Source organism: Mus caroli, chromosome 11 (assembly GCF_900094665.2).
Source record: "Mus caroli chromosome 11, CAROLI_EIJ_v1.1, whole genome shotgun sequence".
In the NCBI taxonomy this organism is placed as follows: Eukaryota; Metazoa; Chordata; class Mammalia; order Rodentia; family Muridae; genus Mus; species Mus caroli.
Genome location: NC_034580.1, coordinates 67739498 through 67760516, shown reverse-complemented (window position 1 = coordinate 67760516; position 21019 = coordinate 67739498). Strand labels below are relative to the sequence as shown.

General features: G+C 50.0%; 1 protein-coding gene across 3 annotated transcripts in view; it reads right to left on the bottom strand.

The window, feature by feature from the left end:
* Positions 1 to 5536: 5536 nt before the first annotated feature.
* Positions 5537 to 21019, bottom strand: part of Camkk1 (calcium/calmodulin dependent protein kinase kinase 1) — a 23253-nt gene continuing 7770 nt past the window's right edge. For all 3 annotated transcript variants that reach the window (XM_029483234.1, XM_021176646.2, XM_029483235.1), the window contains 14 exons: positions 20895 to 20942; positions 20461 to 20514; positions 20048 to 20099; positions 19706 to 19839; positions 19282 to 19318; positions 18386 to 18407; positions 16691 to 16779; positions 13648 to 13847; positions 11091 to 11144; positions 10350 to 10423; positions 9993 to 10080; positions 9629 to 9757; positions 9091 to 9194; positions 5537 to 7394 (listed from right to left, as the gene is read on the bottom strand). In XM_029483234.1, the coding sequence (XP_029339094.1) occupies positions 7322 to 7394; positions 9091 to 9194; positions 9629 to 9757; positions 9993 to 10080; positions 10350 to 10423; positions 11091 to 11144; positions 13648 to 13847; positions 16691 to 16779; positions 18386 to 18407; positions 19282 to 19318; positions 19706 to 19839; positions 20048 to 20099; positions 20461 to 20514; positions 20895 to 20942 (1158 nt within the window). In that variant the 3' untranslated portion in view covers positions 5537 to 7321. The remainder of the gene's footprint in view (positions 7395 to 9090; positions 9195 to 9628; positions 9758 to 9992; positions 10081 to 10349; positions 10424 to 11090; positions 11145 to 13647; positions 13848 to 16690; positions 16780 to 18385; positions 18408 to 19281; positions 19319 to 19705; positions 19840 to 20047; positions 20100 to 20460; positions 20515 to 20894; positions 20943 to 21019) is intronic.

Sequence of the window (21019 nt, the reverse complement as noted above, 5' to 3'; positions counted from 1 at the left end):
AAGAACTGCTGAGCGGTTACCGTGATCTATCATCTAGACAATCTGAGCGTTAAAAAAGTTATTTCCGTAGTAAGCTTTGGCTCTGTCAAGTCTACCAGTAATTGAGCTATATTATGTGGTCAAATTTTTAAACTAGGGCCCAGTGTAGGGGTTACATGCCTCTAATCCCAGCAGTCAGAGGCAGGCACATCTCTAAGTTCCAGGCCATCCAGGGATCCAAGGTAAAACCCTGCCTAAATTTAAACTGGAAAGGGATGGTACACGATTGTATTCCCAGCACTCGGGAGATAGAGGCGGGAGGATTAGGATCCGAAGGTTATCCTCCAATTACACCAAGGGGCAATTGCTAGCTTGAGGCCAGCCTAAACGACAGAAGATCCTATCTTAAAAGGGGAAGAGGTGCTTCAAGATCACAGTGACCTAGTCAAAGGGCAGAACCAGAGCTTAGACCCGTTTTGTCACTTCTGGGAGCTCTGCTCACCAGAGACTCACAAGCATGATTTCCTGCAAATGTTCCTAGTAAGAGCCTGGCTGGGAAAGAGGAAAGGCTTGTTCAGACTTGAAGAAGGGACTTCTTGTCTGTCATGAGTCCTGACTTTGTGTCTCCTCCTGGTTCATATTTAGTTAGCCCTTTCTAGACCTATCTCCCAATCTGAACCAGGAATAGGTGAGACCATATATCTGAGCCCCTAAAATCTTTTCAGCGAAGGGCAAATCATTCTAAAACAGAAAAGTCACCAGGCTCAGATACACTAGGTCACTTTGGGCATGGCACGGAACCTCAGAACATAGAACAGTGGCACACCTCCACAGAAGAATATAAGGACCGAATGAGCTAGTTATGTGCAGCTGTAAGATCCAACAGAGGTGATACTGTACATCCAAGCTTTTCTTGAAATGGGCCTGTACCATGGGACAAACAAGATGGAATTCCTTAGAATGGTACCATCAATTGATTGCAATGCAAAGTACAAAATTGGGTTAAAAGAATGGAATGTATTTTCTTTTCTCCTGTTCCCCTTCCTTTCTTTCCTTCCCTTTTCCTTTTGCTGTATTAACAATGCAACCCAGAGACTTGAGCATGCTAACAAAGCCCTTTACCAGTGAGCTTTACCCCAGCCCTCTTGTTTTGAGACAGAATCTTGCTATGTAGCACTGGCTGGCCTACTACTTGCTTTGTAGCTGAGAATGATCTTAAACTCCTAGTCCTCCTACCTCTGCCTCCTACGTGATGGGATTATAGGCATGTACTACCAATGCCTGGCTCCCTAGTGTGTGTTTTATAGAACTGTTTGTGTTTGGGATGGCCAGCTGTGGGTGACAGTCATGAACCCCACCATTACACTATCTTTCTAGGCCTGTGGAGTAGGAGGTAGGAGAAACAAAAGCAGTTAATTACTTAGCCACACAGGCCTCTCTCCCTCCTAAAGAGACTTGCAGCTTGAGGATTCAATTCAGAGGGATTTGAAATTACAGTGCAAAGAGGCCTTGGGGCACCCACAGGAGGGGGTGGTTATCAGGCAGTCAACACTTAAGTTCCCAGGCTGCTACCAGACAGCCCTATGCCTTTCTCCTGACTTGGTCCTAACTGTAAGTGACTATTCCTGGTTGTCAACTTGACTATATCTGGAATGAACTACAGTCCAGATTGGAAGGCTCACCTGTGATCAGATCTTGAGGCTGGGAGACACATGTTTCTGACCTGGATCTTGGCATGGAGATCTTGAGTCATTGTGACCATGAGAAGCTTAGGCTCAGATAAGATAGTAGACGCTTTTAATCCCTGGAGACTGAGGCAAGGAGATCTCCGAGTTCAAGGTCAGCCTGGGATAAGCAAGTCCCAGATCCAGCAGTGGTGGTACACCCCTTTAATCTGGGCCACTTCTTCTGCTGGAGGCTCACATAAGGACATTGGAAGAAGGAAGATTCACTGTTCTTTGCCTGCTCGCCCTGTGGGACTGAGCAACTGCTAGATCCTTGGACTTCCATTCCAATGCTGCTGACCATTGCTGGGGAGTTGGACTACAGACTGTAAGTCATCAACAAATTCTCTTATTATATAGAGACTACCCATAAGTTCAATGACTCTGGAGAGCCCTGACTAACACACCCAACTTGCTTCTTCTGCCATGCTGTCCACAGTGCAGCCCAATGAGGTGAAACCACAGGGAATTTAGGAGGTGGTAAAGAATAATTTTCAAACAGTTACAGTTAGTAGGGCTGGAGAGATGGCTCACCTGGTAAAATCCCTGCAGTGCAAGGACCTGATTCTAAATCCTCAGCACTTGTGTAAAAGCTTGGCAAAGTGACGGGTATCTACCCCAAGTGTTGGAGAAGCAGTGATAGGCAGATCCCTGAACCCACTGGCCAGCCATCCTAGCCAAATCTGGTAGTCCAGATTCACTGAGAGACCCTGTCTCAAAAACTAAAGTGAAGATAGATCAGTGGTTACAAGTATACAATGCTCCTTCAGAGGACCTAAGTGTCTAAAATAATAATAAAGAGGAGGAGGCTGGAGAGAGATGGCTCAATGGTTAGGAGTACATATGCTCTTGCAAAGGACCCAAGTTCAGTCTCCAGCATCCATATCAGGCAGCTCACAACCGCCTACACTCCAGGAGATCTTACACCCTCTGCTGGCCGCTGAGTGAACTGTACTTACATAATCAAGGAAGCTATACATCAACCACTGCATACCCACATGGACACAAACAAACACCATACTTACATATAAGCACACTCACATGCAGTCAGAGCTGAGCACGGTTGCTTACACCTGTAGTTTTGGCTGAAGCAGGATGATCACCAGGATGGCAGGGCTATCCTGAGCTGTAAAACACTATCCTTCCTCTCACCCCTAAGAAAAGGTAAAACAAATACTCAAAATTAAATATTAAATATATATATATATGTGTATATATATATATATATATATATATAATTTTCAAATATAAAATAAAGACATCGGCTATGTGTGTGCCTACTTTAACTGAGTTCTTACCCAGCACCCACAAAGTCCTGGCTCAATCCCCAGCACAGAATAAACTAGGCATGAGAGCACACAGCTGTAATCTCAGCACTCAAACAAAAGGTTAAGAGGCAGGAGAATCAGAGCAAGTTTAAGGTCAGCTTGGAACACAGCAGAGCCCGCCCCTCCCAGTGTCAAATCTCACTGTTCATTAAAACTACCGTAGCAGAGGAAAGTTGCATTGTGTATCGCTCTGACCACGTGACCTTCCAGTAAGTGGTCGGTTGTGGGGAGGAGCAGGGAGGCATGAACACTGGAGAGTGGGTTTCTAGGACAGTGAAGACCCAAGCTTTGACCTGTTCTCATCTCAGCTGGAGAAATGTCTGTGGCCACCAGGTACAGTTTACAAGTGTGGGTGGAGGAAGGGTGTTAGGGAAGGATGCTCTAACACTGAAGCCTGGAATTCAGTAGCACTGACACCTCAGAGGCCTAGTGCAGCCAGACTGCCACTTGCTGTACTGATCATGTCTTCAGTAGACACCCAGGACCCAGCACTACCTACCCCCAGCTCCCCACGGCGGTGTGTGTGTGTGTGTGTGTGTGTGTGTGAAATACTGTCTATTTACATTTGAGAAGGTGAAGTCTGTCTGAGTGTGATCTCCTGTGTATAGTGGAGGTCACACTGTAACCTGAGATACAGTATCCCCTGGGAAATCTAAAACCCTCAGAAGTTCCCATCCCCCACCCCCATCCCTGAGCCACCATATAGACTGAGAGATTGAGGAAACAGAGACCTGGAAACAGGTCTGTAGGATTCACAGCCTGTAAACATCTTCTCATAGGCACCAAGGTTCCCCAAGGCATGTTCCACTGCCTCCCAAACCTTTAATCAGACCCACTGTTGTTAGGGCTCAGTTCCCCTATGTGGTATAGTAGTTTCTAACTCTGGTTTTCCCAGATGTCTTGGAATGTGTAGGGCTTACAATCCTCCTGGGAGCTTTTGTGGAAAGGCCTGGGTGGGAGGTTAGTGATGAAGAGATGTAGATTCTAACCTGACACTTTTCTAAGGTACTTTTCTCTGGGCCTCAGTTGTCCTACCAATGTGCACGCTAAATGGATTAGATTCATGGGGAAATCACATGGAGCACCTGCGATTCTCATCAATGTTCTCAGGACCCAACCATTTTGACGGAGGGTATAATGTTCTTTGACAGACAGAGGTGGGGGTGTGGGGAGGGCAGTACCCTGGAGGGGTCTGTGGGCTAGAAGACACGATGGAGAGAGAAGTGAATGGGTGGGTGGGCAGAAACTGAGCCAACCAGCACCCAGAGAGGCCAGAAGCAGGCCCTGAATAGTAGAGTGGGATTCTTGCTAGGAGCTAGTGGGGACATGGGCTGGAGACCAGTGAGGTGAGAGTTAGGGGCTGAAACTGAGGGACTGTGGGGATAGGGAGGGAATGGAAACAAAACCCACGTATGGGTCTGGCATTTGTGGTACTGCCCCTCACAGGAGCATACTGCGACCAAGAAGCAGTCAGGAACACTGAGGGTCTGCATTCCTCAGGTAGAAAAACTGATCCCCAACTGATAGCCTCTAGTTTGGTCATCTTGGTCTTCAGTCCTCATCAGCTTCATCCAGTTGCAAGACCAGTGCTGGGCTAAGAGCAGCCATATAGGGCCTGCTGGGCAATAGACCCAGGTTTCCCCAGAAGGTGCTCATTTTCTGAATTTTGTATAACAAGCCAGTCTCTTGTAACAAGGACTTAATTTACTGTCACAAAAACTCTGTCAAAGTGCTGATACTATTTGTACTATACCAATGAAGAAACTGAGGCTCCTGAAATGACCTGCCAAAGGTGTCAGTTATTATTAGGTAGGTAGCCAAACTTGTGTTCAAACACAAGACTGTCTGACCTCAAGGATGACATTTGATATCAACACCCTGGAGGACCCCATCCATGACTAGAGTGTCAGTGCTGAGGCTAAGACATCCCGGGGAAGACACTGGGCATGCCAGCTCCCCAACTTAGCCTTCCCGAACCCCTGTGAAACAGGAAATGTAGGGGCTGGACAGATGGCTCAGTGATTAAGAGCACTCACTGCTCTTCCAGAGGTCCTGAGTTCAATTCCCAGTAACCACCTGGTTGTTCACAACCATCTGTAATGGGATACAATGCCCTCTTCTGGTGTGTCTGAAGAAAGCAACAGTGTACTCACATACATGAAATAAATATCGTTTTTTGTTTTCTTTTTTTGTTTGTTTGTTTTTTGTTTTTCGAGACAGGGTTTCTCTGTGTAGCCTTGGCTGTCGTGGGACTCACTCTGTAGACCAGGCTGGCCTCGAACTCAGAAATCTGCCTGCCTCTGCCTCCCAAAGGAAATGTGTCCTATGGTTCTCAAGCACCCAGTTCTCCACAAAGCTGCACAGGCGACAGGAGTCCTTAGCCTCATGAACCCACCTTCCACCTCTCACTACCCTACCATGCTGTTCCGGTGCCTTCCAGAAAGTTGAGCCAAGTCAACTGTGACAAGAAAGAAACATGTCTGGATGCAGAAGACATGCAAAGACTTTTTTTTTTTTTTAAACTCAACAAAGGGCTTTTTATTGTTTGTAATTCACTTCCTAAGAAGTTAAGTTTTATAAACACTCTTATGGAGTTTGTTCACTTGTGCTACAATCACAACCAAAGCCAACCAAAGCTCTCAGCAACAGGCGACAGTGAGCATGCCTTCCTGGCTCCACTGGGGTCAATGAGGCCAGCCACCCAACTGACAGCTTCTCCCATGTGGGTCCCATCCACGAAGCTCCCTGACTCCTTGTTATTTACTGGTTGGTATTTAACTTGCCTCCCAGTCACTCTATAAAAGTATTCTTAGAAATAGGATTAGATGGTTTGTTTTTAAGCCCTGGGTTCCATTGGCTGCCTTAGTGCAGAGGAATTGGGTTGAAATGGGAGCCCTTTGACAGTGGGCTACCTGCCGCTCCTAGGTATAAGTTGATGTAGAAACTATATTACAGATGCATGTGCCAGTATGAGACATGCAAGTGTGCTGTATACAGCAGATGGGCACGCACACACATGTGCACATGAAGGAGCAATGTACACCCATGGGCACAGAGATACAGTGGGAACCAGTGCTCCTACCCGGCCTCTCTTTTCTAGTCCAACCTTCCTGCATTCTGAAACCCAAGTGGGCAGCCAGATCTCTTCCGGGAGGCTTTCAGAGAGGGCTACCTGAGTCCTGCTCATCTCCCTTTGGGGACCAATCCCTATGAGCATTATCCGTAAACATTAGAATAGCCAGATGACCACAGAATCCAGAGAGCTGACATCTGTTCTGGAAGGGCATTGTCCATGGGTGTCCCAATTGTGTGCAGCTCTGACCTGTGTGGCTGACTGTATGATGCCCTATACTGAAGCAACTGGCCGAAGGGCCACCTGCCTCCCAACCGGGCAGTTTATCCTTCATCATAGGCATGTGGTGAGTAAGCCAGCGTCGGCTCAGAGCCTGGATCCCAGTTACTTCCACATCTGCGGGGCCACAGTTCTGAGAGTCGTGACCCTCCTTGTCACTGCTGGTATTCTGTACCCTTCATTCCGGAGATCCATAAGACAGGAAGGGAGGCTGGCAGGCAAAGTACACTGCTCCAGGCTCTGGCCTATGCTCTGAGCTGCATCCACTTCAGCCCTTTCTCCGGCAAGTGCAGAGTATAAAACACAGTCTATGAATGTCAAGTCCAGATGACTGCCAAACAGTGTGCCAGGGACTACCTGAAGCCGGAGGAAGATGCTCCCCACGACAGCTGCTCCCATCCCAGCCCTCAGGTAAAAGACAATGAAAGAGGAATCTGGATTCTCCAAGGTGAGTCTGCTCCCAGGCACGTGCCATTATCCGTAGCATCCACGCTAGAGATCTGAGTACACCAGCACTCAGCACCTTCCACACAGAGGTGAGGCAATCGCCCTCCTTGTGTACACCAGCTGGGCGGGCCACCAATCCCTATGGGCATTCCCTAAGAAGCAGCCCACCAGGTCTCTACCTGCCATTTTGATCTCTTGCCTTCTCCCCTGGGCCTCACCAACCAGTCAGGTAGGGTTTCTAATATTCCCTGCAAGATGATTCAGAACAGAGAGGACCAACTGGGACCCCCAAGCCCCAGATGACACACATTCCAATCCTGTCCCTGGATGTGCCTGTGCGCAGGTCATGCAGCACAATGGGTGAGGGGGGCCAGGAGAGGGGCTGCGGTCCCCAGCCTCCTGCCTGCAGGGGCGACTATTGCATGAGGGCGGTGGGCCTCTGGAGGTGCGGAATGAGCATGCTGCCGACGGCCCTGGGCACATGCAGGGACTCAGGATGCAGCCTCATCCTCCTGGACTCCGGGAAGCTCTGGGCTTTTGCACCCTTCTCCACATCCTTCTTTCCTGTTAGGAAACACCAGGGGCAGGGAGATCCCAGGAGTCAGAGTGGTGTATACAGGGGATTCTCACATACATTCACATATGGTTGACCATCCTACAGCCTTTCAGATCCCCAATCCACACTAGCTTCCCTAGGATCTGTCCCATCTTCGCAGTCCTTCTTGCTACTTCCCCTGGACCCAGCCTCAACCCACAACCCTTCGGTGGCCTCTCAGGAATCTCTGACCATCTGATCCGAAAGACTTTCTGGTATCCCAGGAATACTGGCCAGGTCAAAGGTCTTCCATATTGACCCCAGTGGGTAGAAGGCTTTCGTTGTGTATTTTCTTTAACTTCCTCACAGGGCCGAGTTACCATCAGTCTTGGAATTCCACCATTCAACAGATCCCTGAATTTGATTACCCATCGCCGATCTCAACCTTTGTTTTAAAAATATCCAATCAAAGGATCAATTGAACTGGACTAATAATATCATAAAATGTTACAAATGGAGTCTACCAAGGGTCCCAAGGCCCTCGATGAGGTTAAAGTGTACTGGATCCTTGTTTTTGTTCAGTTTCAGGGAACAAACTGGGACTGTTCTTAACTAGAGGCCACTTCATTTTACCACCAGGGGGCTCCAGGACACAAGCACTGAGCTGGAGTGGTCCCGTTTCCTGCACAGCCATGATGTCAGACTGTTGTCCCTACATAATCATCAACAGCATCCTTTTCACTCTCAGATCCATCCTAGTTCATTTATCAAATCCTCCATGATCCACTGCAGCACCAGGGCCCAGATACCAATTACCTCAGAGAGGAAGGAGGAAACGTGCAGACATCCCCCAGGTCTACCTCACTGCGTGGCCACTCCTTGCAAGGGCAAGCCTGCACTACGTCCATGCTCACCTCCCTGGGAAAGTGCCTTTACCACAGGGCAAGCCAAATGATCAGCCCTTCTCCCTGAGCTCTCTCACAGCCAGAGAGGTACCCATCTGCAGTAGGATCATGATATTCTGGTTCACAACACCTCATAGTTCTCAGATGGAACACATCTCAGTTCACAGTTCCCTCTGAAGGTCTGTACACAAACTCTAACTGGAAGGTGAATTTTACTGCAGCAGAAAAAAACTGGAAGCCAGAATCAATGTTCAGAGAACTTCTAAGTGGTGAACTCATACATGTGGTTCAAAGTAGGGACCCCTTAGCAAATGGGTTCCTGTCCTCCAGCCTTGTCACCTATCTAGCTGGTCCACATGGACTTGACCGATGAACAAAGTGCTGGCGATGGATAACATGAGGCACCCAGGAGGGCATCACATGCCCAGCTTGGGGCCAGGGTAAGTGGTCAGAAGGGCCCATTTCTCCATAGACACCAGCCTTCAATAAAGAGCAGACTTGACTCTGTCTGTAGATTTTAACTGCCAAGGGCTAAGGGAAGCGCACGTTAGAAGCCAGAGAGTTGGGCTGGACCCAGCAGGAGAGCATGACCAAAGCAGGCTTCCAGAAAGAAAATATGTCCCTGGGAGGGCTGTGTTAAGTCTTCATCTCTTACAGTGTGTGCATAGAGGACATTGGGCCTAGACAAGGGTGCAAATGGGGCCCTGCTCTGAAACTTGGATATGTCCCTAGGCTCTGGCGACAGCTCCAGACTAATATAAGTTGGAGACCTATCTCAGTGCCACGCCTCAGCCCACAGGCCTCAGCCCACTGTACTTACATCAGTAAGCTTCCTGGTGCAGACATGGATCTTTCTTCCCTGCGTGCTTGGGGCTCGAATGGGTTTCCAAAGGAACGCTTTCTCAGCATAGACTTGACCAGGATCTGGGGAGGAGAGGTCAATGTGGGGAATAGGCCTGGCCAGCCAGTCCCAGTCTAAGCAGGTAAATTCATGGGGTAGGGTGTGGTCTAACTGACAGGTGGAGGTCTTGAGCCAAGTCTCCAGGCTTTTCACTGTCACTAGATACCAGCGTGGTGCCTCAGGTAGAGCAGCAGTTCACAGAATGTAGGCAAGAAAGGAACTGCTTCTTCCTGCCATGGCCCTCCCCAAACCTCAGGTCTCTCCATCGGGCTGAATAAGGTGACCTTATTCCAAAAGTCCATAGACTCCAATGGAGCGGGGACTTCCATGGCCCCTGAACTGTGGCTGACTGACCTGATGCCCCACTGTTCCTTCAAATGCCAAGAACAGAGCAAGTCCCAAGCAGTGGCCACACCCTTCTTAGACGAGAGAGTCCCATCATCCCTCACCCTCTTACCACAGTGGTCCAGCTGGGGATGAGCCTGACTGAGTTCTTCACCTCTTCCTCGGTCACCTCCACCACACTGCAGTGCTCCTCCTCTGAAGGGAGGGGCTCCTCTCCATGCTTGGTCACCCAAGGGTGTAACTGTAGAGCCCAGAAGATAGAGAAGGGCCAGGGTCATCAACAAGGGTCATAACCTAGGGAAGGGTTAGACATCAACCAGCTAAGGTCCCCAAGCATCCCTAGCATTGACCTCGAAGGAGTCCTCAACCCAGAAATGCCAAACCCAACCTCCTCCCCCAAACACACACATCCCAGGGTAGGTCCGTCTTGAAGGGAACACAGACCTTGGCCCTGGACAAGGCCTCTCATCTCCCACCTTGATATCTGACACCCCAATTCTTGTCTCAGGATTCTTGTCTAGCATCCTCAAGATCAGGTCTTTGAGGTCCTCGCTGACCTCTGGCCTAGGCAGAGAAAAGGAAAGGGACCAGGATGCCACCATGAACGAGGGAGGGTCCTTTCCTCACTTTCCTGGGACCAAGAATAATCCCAATCACACTCCTCAGATGGAAGGACAGAAGGCCTCCCATCTGCTCTGGCCCCTCCCGAGGATCAGTTTCCCCTTTCTAACTCTGAAGGCTGAGATGGGACCCTCACAGGGCAAACGCTCTACTAAAGTTCAGGAGTAGGGGGCGGGGCCTCCATGATCCGCCCCCCTCCATGGACAACTCACTCCTCAGGGAACACCACGGCCTCATTCTTGATCTTACGGTGCAGGGTCAGGATGTAGTCATCAATGAACGGGCACTGTGGGAAGAAGAGACAGACAGGATGTAGGCCTTGATCCACACTGTAGGGGGCCAGGGGTGCGAGGCAGTTTATGCCCCACCCCCAACCCAGCAGATGGGAAAGGCCCCATCTAACTTGTTCAGGGCACACAGCAAGGGCTCAGCAAATGTAACTGAGCAGATGAGTCACTGCAGAACTATGCTGGCTGCACCTGCCACCAGCAATAAAGCTGCCTGCAGCAGGGCCTGCCTCTCTCAGGCCCTGGCGTCTGGGGACATGTTCACTGAGATACCGCCTGCCTCCTTAAGTGCGGTCACCAGAGCCAAAGCACCTGTGGGATCTTGATCATGTCAGGGTTAGAGGTCGGCAAGACCCAACGCTGTGAAGAAATGATTGCATGGATGAAAGAATGAATGACATCGGAGAGGACGGGGCTCACTCTGAAGGAGAGGAGGCAATACCACTATCACCTCCTCTTGGATATGTGCTGTCCCGGGACAACAAATCAATCCCTCCCAGAGAGGAGCAAGAGAAACAAAAGGCCTCTCTTCCCTCAGACTTCTTGGCCCAGGTGGGCTTTTCAAAAGCCGTTCTGTCTAGGGACACGAAAAAGGTTCTGCATCTGTTGCCCACTCCTGGCTCCTTGAATCCAGTTACACAGTTTTGCAGGGTCCCCAGGACTCACCTTCCCATAGACAAAGCAATATAGCGTGACCCCAGTGGCCCATACATCCAAGGCCTAGAAAGAAACAAGCTGTGTCAGTAAGTATGACCACCCCCACTCCTACCTCACCCATCTTTATTAGGCTGTGGAAGAGCCCTCCAGGGACCCTCCTTCCCCAGGCAGGTGTCAATCAACAAACGCTCCCTGAGGCTTGACCTATGCGCTGGGCCCTGCGCTAGGCACAGGGGAGATGCCAAGGATGACCAGAATAGAACTGTGACATTCCTGGGATTGTGGGCTTTCTAGGGACAGGCCCAGAACAGACACTGTTTCTAACGCAGCAGGTTCCAAGCCTCCTTTCATCCATGAGGTCATCTGCTGCCTCCATGACACAGATGGACTTCCAAAATAGCAGTATGTGTTGAACTCATGCTCAATAAGTAGCTCTGGGTTCAAGAGAGCCTCGCTTCAGTTACTGTGCAACTGCTTCCAATGCCAGAGACAACCCCTGTCCCTCCTATCCCCATGCTCTCCTACAGCTCCTCTCAGGCCCGGGTGGGGCTCTCCACAGGATGCTCATGTGTGCAACCCCTGACACAGATCACCACCACCACCACCACCACCATCATCATCCATCCCATCCACCCATCCATCCATCCATCCATCCATCTATTCATCCATCGTTCCAGGGAACACAAGGCAAGTGCAAACTGGTGTGTCCTGAGACATCAGTCTGCTTTCCAATCATTAAAGTCAGAATGACAAAGAGAGGGCATGAAGCTGGAGGCCGGGGAGAACACAGGATAATGTGTTTATAACCAACACTTGGGCCGTAGCTACTGGAGAATCACTAGTTTCAGGGTCATTCTCAGCTACAGAGCAAGTTCTAGAGCAGCATGGGATATGTGATGCCCTGTGCTCACCCCTCACCCCAGAAAAAGGGTGGAGGGAGAGATGCCTCCAGATCAGAGGACTCTAAGGAAATATGACAGGTGACCCTGATGGATCTCCAGGATTACAAAAGAAAGAAAAGCAGAAAGAAGAAGAAAACAGGCAAGCTGAGAACATGAATACTATTTCATAACAACTTACATGTGTGCAACACACTATAGAGCAGTCCCATCAGTGACAAGTTCCTGACCTTGGTCACTAGCCTGAGATTATATAAGAGGATACCCTTGCTCTTAGGAAAGTCACTAAAGCACATAGTGATAAGCAGACATATTGTCTCAAAATAAGCTTCTGAACGATTCAGAAAAATGTAATAGGAATATTCGGAAACACAAAGACAATGAAAGAGCGAATGTGGCAAAGCTGATGAGTGAGGGCAAAGGGCTAGAGAGATGGTTCAGTGCCTAAGAGCATTGGCTGCTCTTCCAGAGGACGTGGGTTTGGTTCCCAGGACCCACATGGTGGCTCACAGCACCCTGTAATTTCAATTCCAGGGAACTCAACACCCTTTCTGGCCTTTACTGATACGAGGCATACAGCTGATCCAGTGACATCCATGCTAACCAAACACCAACAGCATAAAATAACACACTGTTTTTAAAGTCACACAGGATTCCTTTATACTCTTATTATAACTTTTCAGTAAATTTAGAATTATAGCAAAAATTTAAAAACTCCCTTTTGATTTTTGTTTTATGAACCCCAGCACATACATGCTAATCCAGTGGCCTACCATTGAGCTATTTGCCCAGCCTCAAATAAAAGAGTTGAAAAAACTAATTTATGCCCTTGGCTTCTGCTTGAACTCTAAGCCCCACACTGCCCAGTTACCTCATCCCCTTCCCGGGACAGCAGGCAGCATGCATCGGTGCTGCAGTAAGCTCCAGGCAGGGAGGGCAGGCATCCACACTGCTGCAGTACCCTTAGGAAACCTGCCTGTCACCTCAGCAAAGCAGAGGCACTCAGTCCCCTAAACCAGGCAGGCACCTCTGGAAAACCGTGAGACCAAGAATCAATCTCAACCTCTCTCTCTCTCTCTCTCTCTCTCTCTCTCTCTCTCTCTCTCTCTCTCTCTCCCCCCCCCCCCCCCATCCCCCCGTGTTGTAAGTAAGCTTACAGTTTGGTGTTGGGCTGCATTCATAATCACCTTGGGGCACATAAAAAATTTAAACCCCAACCAACCCTATGCCTCTCAATCCTCTTGCACATTCCTAGATTCTGCATCCAGCTCATGGCCCAGTCTAGACCCTGCCATATCCAGGACCCAAGGAAACCTCCACCCTCCTCTGACCATGACTCTCAGCCCTCATCACCCAACGGAATGATATGAATGGGATTGTTTCAGTTCTGCCTGTACCACACGGCCCAGCACAGAGCCCCACACAGAACAAGCAGCAGTAAGAGATATAAGTGATACTGTAGCCATTCACTAGGAAATCAGAGGAGCCCCACATGGGCTATATGTTGGTCTCCAGGAAAAAGGCAGGCATGCCACTATTAGATGCAAGAAGTCTGGAGCTCTCAGCTTGCAAAGCACTCCCCCTCCCCGCCCTCACCTCTCCTCCCCCCTGCAAGCTGTTCTGCCCCTACACCCAAATCCCAACCTAGCCCAGGCCCTAGGAATCACCTTCCCACTGAAGCTCTGGCCGGAATCAGAAATGGCCTCCGGGGCCATGAATGCTGGGGTCCCTGCCGTACTGGATAGCTGAGCATCATTCCCCTCAAACTGGTTGCTGACACCAAAGTCGGCGATCTTCACATGCCCGTCGTCCCCAAGGAGTAGGTTAGATGGCTTGATGTCCCTGTGGACAATCTTCTGGCAGTGCACTGCAGAGAGAAACAGGTGATATGCAAGCTTGGAGGATCACTCCTCCTGCTTTCACCCAGCCTAGGAAGCAAGCGGTTGCTTCCCAGCCTATGTCCACTCGTGTTATGAGAGAACCTCACGAGATGACACTGGGGCCACCTGCTCCATAATGCAATTGAAGACACTGAGGGGAATCTTGGGAGTCATTGGACTCCAAGTCCAGTGCTCTTTCCTCAACAAACAGGACATTTCCTGCTGAGGAGGGAAGTCACAGGAAGATATTGGGGAGGAGAATTTCTCCATAGGCCCTTCCCACATCAGCACCATCTGCAGGCCCAAACTGTATCGAAGCCTATCCCAAGGTCCCAGGACTGATGCTTGGCCTGTGGGGGGATATATTGTACTACAGACACAACAGTACTGCCTCAGCCCTAGGGATCTGAATAACAGGGTTTCAGAGAAGGAAGCACCAGGCCTCAGCACCACAAGGATGAAGATGGTTGGGGTGAAGGTCAGACCGCCAGCAGAATAAAGCCAGTCAGAAACAGTACAGAACACTTGGAGCCTGCCCTGTCTCCAGGGTCTAGCCCTATCAGAAAAGGACACTAAACGGACATCCCCATCAGAGCAGGAAAGGCCCAAATGATACCCATGTGGCCATGGAATACAGTCTAACTCTTTTCTCAACTCTAGGCTTGCCCCTGAACTCAGGTCCTGTACATGTATAGATGTCCAACAGGTAACTGTATCGATATGCATCTCGGTATCGGAACTTGACTTCTGTCTACAACCCCCATCACCAGCCAAAAAGAAAACCCCCACTCTAGCCAGGCAGACTGATACATGCCTGTAATCTCAGTTGAGTCAGGAGGACTGCACGTTGTAGACCATCCTGGGCTATACAGCAATACCCTTTCTCAGACGAGAAAAGGAAAAACAGAAACTCCACAGTTTTCCCTACTGTTCTCTGACCCTACAGACCTGTTTCAAAAAATTCTCAAAACCACCTCAGCTCCTCCTCCTCTGCTCCCCCTCCCCCTCCTCTCAACCTCGGAGCAAGCAGCCAACCGAAGCTAAGGTGAAGACAGTCCAGGCTGGGTATAGTGGTACACAGTGCCTGTCATCCATAATATGAGACTGAAACCAGCCTGGGCTACATAGTAACACCTGAGGTTAAAAGAAAAAAAAAATGCCTCTGTGTGTGTTGCATCTCAGTGTCTATCTTAATACACCTGCCTCCATTATCTGGGCCTTTCTGACCAGTCCCAGCTGGTCCCGCCATGAGACCAGAACCACAAGTCTTTGGGGCACAGATGCCTCCTTCATCTATTCTGCAGCTTTGGGTGCCAACCCTTACCCCAGAAATGCCCTTCATCAGGATCATCTGGGCCCTGAAGAGATTGTAAACTAGAGTCCAAGATTAGCATGCATCTGAAGTGGGGTTAGGAGATGGCAGACGGGTCCTCGGCAGAGGAGAAGGACCCACAAAAGGAAGGGGATACAGCCAAACCCTGGAAGGGCTGTAACTGCCCACTGCTTACTAGACCAACAGACCAAGAAGAAAACGCTCCCATTCTTCATACACTATGGACTCTCACTGGAGTCTACGTATTAAACACTTGTCTATGTGCCTCAGATTCTCTACATGTACAAAGAGAGCGCTAACCTGGAGACACTAGAGGGGCTCAGTAGCAGAAAGATTCCCCGTGTCAATGTGGGCTACACCTTTGCTAGGGAGCGAGAATTCACTCACAACAGGTCCAGATAAGATGTTGGAAAGATAGGCAGCACCCCATTTCCCAACTCAGGCCAGAGCCCTATGTTTCTGAAGGCCCTCCTCTCCCCAGACCAGTTAGTCTCCCCAGGCCAGCCACCCTACCTCCTTCCCATCCTATTGCTACTGCTCTAATCCCAACCAACCTCACCATCTGTCACTTGAGCTGTGGAAATAGCCTGCCCCTGGCCAGCTGGCTGCCTCTCACACCCCATCCAGCCACCACACAGCTGCCAGGCAGCGCTTTCTAAGAAGCAAATCCCATCAGGCTTCCTCTGCTCAGAGCCCTCATAATACTGACAGGATTCGGTCATAAAGTCTTCCTCAGAGATATTTCCAGCACCATTGCTCATTAGCCACCACTTTACACCACTTGAATGCACCATCCAGACGGAACAGCCCCCCTTCTCTCTTGCCTCTGCCTGACAGGCTCTCCTACCATCAACCCTCATAGCTGGCCAGTGAACCCTACTCTTTAGGACCTGATCTCAGCCTCTTCCAGAAAGCCTGTCACGGCCCATGTGCTTCCACAGCCCTGGCAGGCATCACTTACCACACAGAGCTCCCTCAGTCCTGGACCATCATCTGTGCCCCACGTAGGTGCACGTAAGTGAGTGAAGTGAATGGATAAAATAAATGAATAAGTGAATGTACTTCCTGGCACAGAACCTATGCGCCCCTGAGCTCTTGCCTTAGAGGTCCTTACAGCTAAGCTTACCCCGCCATCGACACAGGCATTATGCCAGGACACACTCTTTCCCCAAGCAGCTGGATACAAATCGCTTCCAGCCCACATCTCCTGATGTTCTGCAGCGAGGAGAAGCTTGGATAGAACCCAGCAGAAAAGACCGGGACAGAAAATCCACGCAGAGCCACACAGTGGTGAATGCAATGCACAGCGAATAATCTAGCGCATGCCCAGTGAAGTCCACTAGGTCCTCCACCCACACCTCCCCGCCCCTTTCTCCACTAAAGCTGATTGGTAGACCAGCGCTGACTGGCAGAAGGGCTCAATGGCTGTTTAGCGTAGGCACAGCCGGCTCCCGTGTCCTCTAGATCCAGTCCCTGTGGACAGGCGGTCTCACTCACAGTACTCGAGGCCCAGGATGATGTCCCGAAGGTAGAGGCGAGCTTGCTCCTCTGGGAAGGGCTTGTCGCAGGGCACTTCCATGACTGGCCTGTGAGGGAGGAGGGAGGAGGTTCAGTGGAATCAGGAGTACTTCTGTAAAGCTGCACGGATTGGGGAACAGGAAGGAGTTCTCCTGATATCCTGGTGCTCATGGGTTCATAGAAATCAAGATACTAGCTTCTCCCGATACTAGCTTCTCCCATACGCCAAAAAAAGTTCTGACCCATCTATCCCTTTTTAATCATAATTTCAAGGCAAATGTATCTTTCTTTCCACTGGCTTACAGTTCTTGTAAGATTTAAGTATAATCAAATAATTACAAAGGTGCCATTTAAGGTGGCTCTAAAACTGTGGACCCAGACTCAAGAGTCAGAAAATCAATCAAGTGGGTCTTCCCCACCCCCACCCCTGTCTAATGAAATACAATGTTTCAGAATGTATAACATGTGATGAAGATAGGTATAGATAGTGTTCCAGATTATCAGTTACAGACATGGGCAACAATGTAAACTTCCACTTTTTAAACTAGTGTGGAGGAGCACACTTTTAACCCCAGTATTCAGGAGGCAGGGTCAGGAGAATCTCTGTGGCTTTAAGGCCAGCCTAGTTTACACAGTAAGTTCTCAACAGCCAGAGCTACATAGTGAGACCCTGTCTCAAAACAAAACAAAAAATAAAAGACAGCCTGGTATTACAGTAAGTGCCTGTAACCCCAGCACTTCAGAGGCAGACACAGGAGACTCACCATGAGTTCAAATTCTGTCAATTCAACATAGTGAGGTCCTGTCTCCAAAAAAGCAACCATATATCTGTGGTGGTGGTGGTGGTGGTGGTGGTAGTGGTGGTAATGGTGGTAGTGGTGGTGGTGGTGGTGAAACAGGGTCTGACGTAGCCCAGGCTGGCCTGAAATTCACTATGTAACTAGTGATGGCCTTGAACTTCTGAAGTTCTACTCTTCTTGGCTCCACCTCCTGATTGCAGGTATTAGCTGCCCTCCTTGGTTTTATGCCATGCTAGGGACTGAGCCCTCGAGGTGGTACAGCCTAAGTAAGCACTCTACCAGCTCAGCTACAGGCTCGGTTCCTAAAAACTTCTTATTTTAAACGCAGGTTTAAAAAAAACATTAGTTTTTCAGGAAAGAAGCGGCAGAGTTCATAAGCTTTCTCTGAGGCTTGGCAGGGAGGGGTTCAGGTCCACCCAGCCCTGTACTCACCAGACCATGTCAGCTGCTCTGCAAATATTCTCATACATCAAACAGGGCAGGCAGACAGAGCTAAAACACCCCAACAACGTGCTGTGTAACCTTGGGCAGGATAAGTACCTTCTCTGATCCTTGGCTTTCTCTCTGCCTCTCTCATGAGTCGGTAGTAAAGCTCAAAGAACCCTTGGTGACTTAAGTGCAAGTATGAGTTTTGCATGAAAACATCCCTCCTCCTGCTTCCATCCAAGTATCTTCCTAGTTTGTCAAGGTCTGGATCAAAGCCCATCCCTCTCCCAGCCTGCTCCCCAGCCTCCACAATCCTCACCGGCCTTCATTTGAATGGTCCCAGGTTTCTTATTTACCCCGAGAGCTGGTGTACAGCTCTGCAGGGAGACCAAGGGAGGGTAGGAGACCTGGATTAGAAATGACCTTTCTGAATGGGACGGGAACTCACCCCTTTCTCAGGAGGTCGAACACTGAAAGAAAAGAGAGAAGAAAGGTGTCGTAAGGCTGTGGGTGGCCAGTGCCAAGGTTCCCCACTTGGGCCTGCCTGACCGGATCCTCGGGTGCAGAGACTTTCGGCATGGACCCCTTGCCAGGGAGGAAGCTTGAGAAGGGGCAGACGTTCCTGAAGCTCCCTAAAGGGCCAATAACACCCCTGACCAATGCCTTGCCTCTTGATACCGAAAGATAGCTCTCCTGCCCCGCCCCTTTTTTGTGATGGAGCAGAAACCCAGGGTCTTCTTGAAAGTCCTGGGCAGTCCCTAGAGCTTCACCTCCAACCTTCCTATCCCATTTCTCCAAAATATCCTCCCAAAAAAGCCCAATGATCAATCAGAATAAAGAACTTAAATAATAACATCCATATTAATAAGGATAATTACAAATATGCACATTTCCTGACATCAACCCTACGGAGATACATACCACTCTTACCTCATTTTATTATTTTATTATTATAACTATTATTTTTGAAGGGATGGGTATTGAGCCCAGTTCCCCAAGCATGCTGAGCAAGTGCTCTACTGCTGAGTTACACTCCCAACCCTATTATCCCATTTTATAGGTAAGAAAACTGAGGCTGGATCCCCAGATTCACTGACTTAACCAGCTTCTTGTACCTACTGAGTGCAGAACCATACTGACCCGGACTGGTCGGGGGCAGGGAGTGGGGCCAAGAAATAGTCACAAAATGTGATTAATAGGTCTCACTCTGCAGTGCTGTACAAGAGAATCCAGGGTTTGAGAGAACAAGAGGTCATGGCTCCCTGAACATTCTGTGTGTCCCTGGGGAGCCCTCACTGGGACCAGCCCTAGGTAAGCTGCTGTGGTATGAGCTGGGTCACTCACCCAAATAGAGGTTATCTTCAGCGGGATCATCCAGGACCTGGTCAGAGGGAGCAGACATGGGCATAGGACTTGAGGAATGGAGTTGGGGAACCCAGACCCCTCCTGTGCCCTGCAGTTACCATGGACACAGAGCAGGAACTGTACAAGCACCAACAGAGGGGCCTCAGTATTACTGACCTCGCCATCAGCCCTCCATATGACAACCCCTGCCCCTGGGGAAGGGATTTGCAGTGACCTCCAGGGCTACCCATCACCCAGAGCAAGAACACCCTGGACCAGCCTGGACTGCCTCAATACCTCCACCGTCCCATCCAAAAATGTTCTGCCCCCCCAGTGCCTCATCCACTTGCTTCCTAGACCCTGGTAGGCTGAGCACACCCGACCCACCCCACCCAAGCTCCAGTACCCTCCCTACCCCTCCTACCTCGATCAATTTGACTACATTCACGTGGTCCAGCTTCTTTAGAATGGCAATCTCCTGATACACACGCTCCAGGGGCAGCAGCTGTTTGGCTGGCCCTCCCTGGGTAGCTTGGGACCCTCTGGGGGGAGGACGGCCTGTGGCCAAAAAGCGAGTCAAGGCGCTGGTCCTGAAGGAAGACCCTCACGAAGCTGAGATCTCATTCTAGTTCACCAAGCCTAGTCCATCCCCAGGCCTTTGCTCTCATTTCCTACCCTCTACCCTGACTCCTAAACGAAAGTAGTCAGGGACCATTCCCTCCTCTGCCCCCTGGCCTAGGAGCTCCCAAGGTCAAGGCATACATACGAGGAAAGCCATACTGCTTCAGTAACTTCTTTTTGGAAAGAACTTTCATTGCCTGTGGAGAAGGGGACAGAAATATCACATGTGTGCAGTCACCAGGGGCTAGGAAAGGCTGGTCACATGGGGACTGTGGTCCAGATGAGCACACAGGCAGCTACCACTGGCCCTGAGCATGTGTCCAGGTATATGTCTGCTAGGCCATAGCCCAGTCTCGGCCTTCCTCCTGTTCTCTCTTCAGAGGAAGCCAGGCTTTGCTTACATACCCCAAGAAACCGGAAGTTCATTCCCACAGCACACCTCAGGAACAGGAGCCTCCCGCTAAGAGGTAGCCCTGGCCCCTTCCCCCAGCAATTCTTCCTACTCTCAGGCTTGTGGGGCCTGACCTGAGCAACACCCGTTCCCAGGCCCAGACTCACATAGTGTCTGTCTTCACTTTCGTTGTAGGCCAGCCTCACCACACCATAGGCACCCTGCAGAGAGAGCCATCGTCAGCCCCTCAAGACACAGCCACACTCTCAACAGCTCTCGGTCCCAGCCTCTGCACCCCAACCGCACTCTATCTCCTACCACCTGGTTCTGGGACTTACATTTCCAAAAGATGAGGAGGGGACTCCTGTGCCCTGGGAACCACCCACTCCTGCCTCACAGCTCCACGCAGCCTCTTGTCTTCCCTAGTCTCCATTAAGAGCCCCAGGAGTCAGGAGTCAGAAGTTATCTCTGCCCTCCTCTGATAATCTCCCAGTCAGGCTGGGTGTTCCTGGCTCTGTTCCCCAGATCCATCAGAGGAAAGGCGGATGCTCAGAGAGGACTCCGCAGCACCATCCCCACCCGCATCCCACCCTGGTCCTACCTTGCCAATCTCACTCTGCAGCTTGTACTGGTTCAGTTGCACACAGTCCTGTGGGAGAGCAGAGCACCAAGGACAGCTCATTCATATGCCGGATATGCTCATTCTTATGCCGGATATGCTCATTC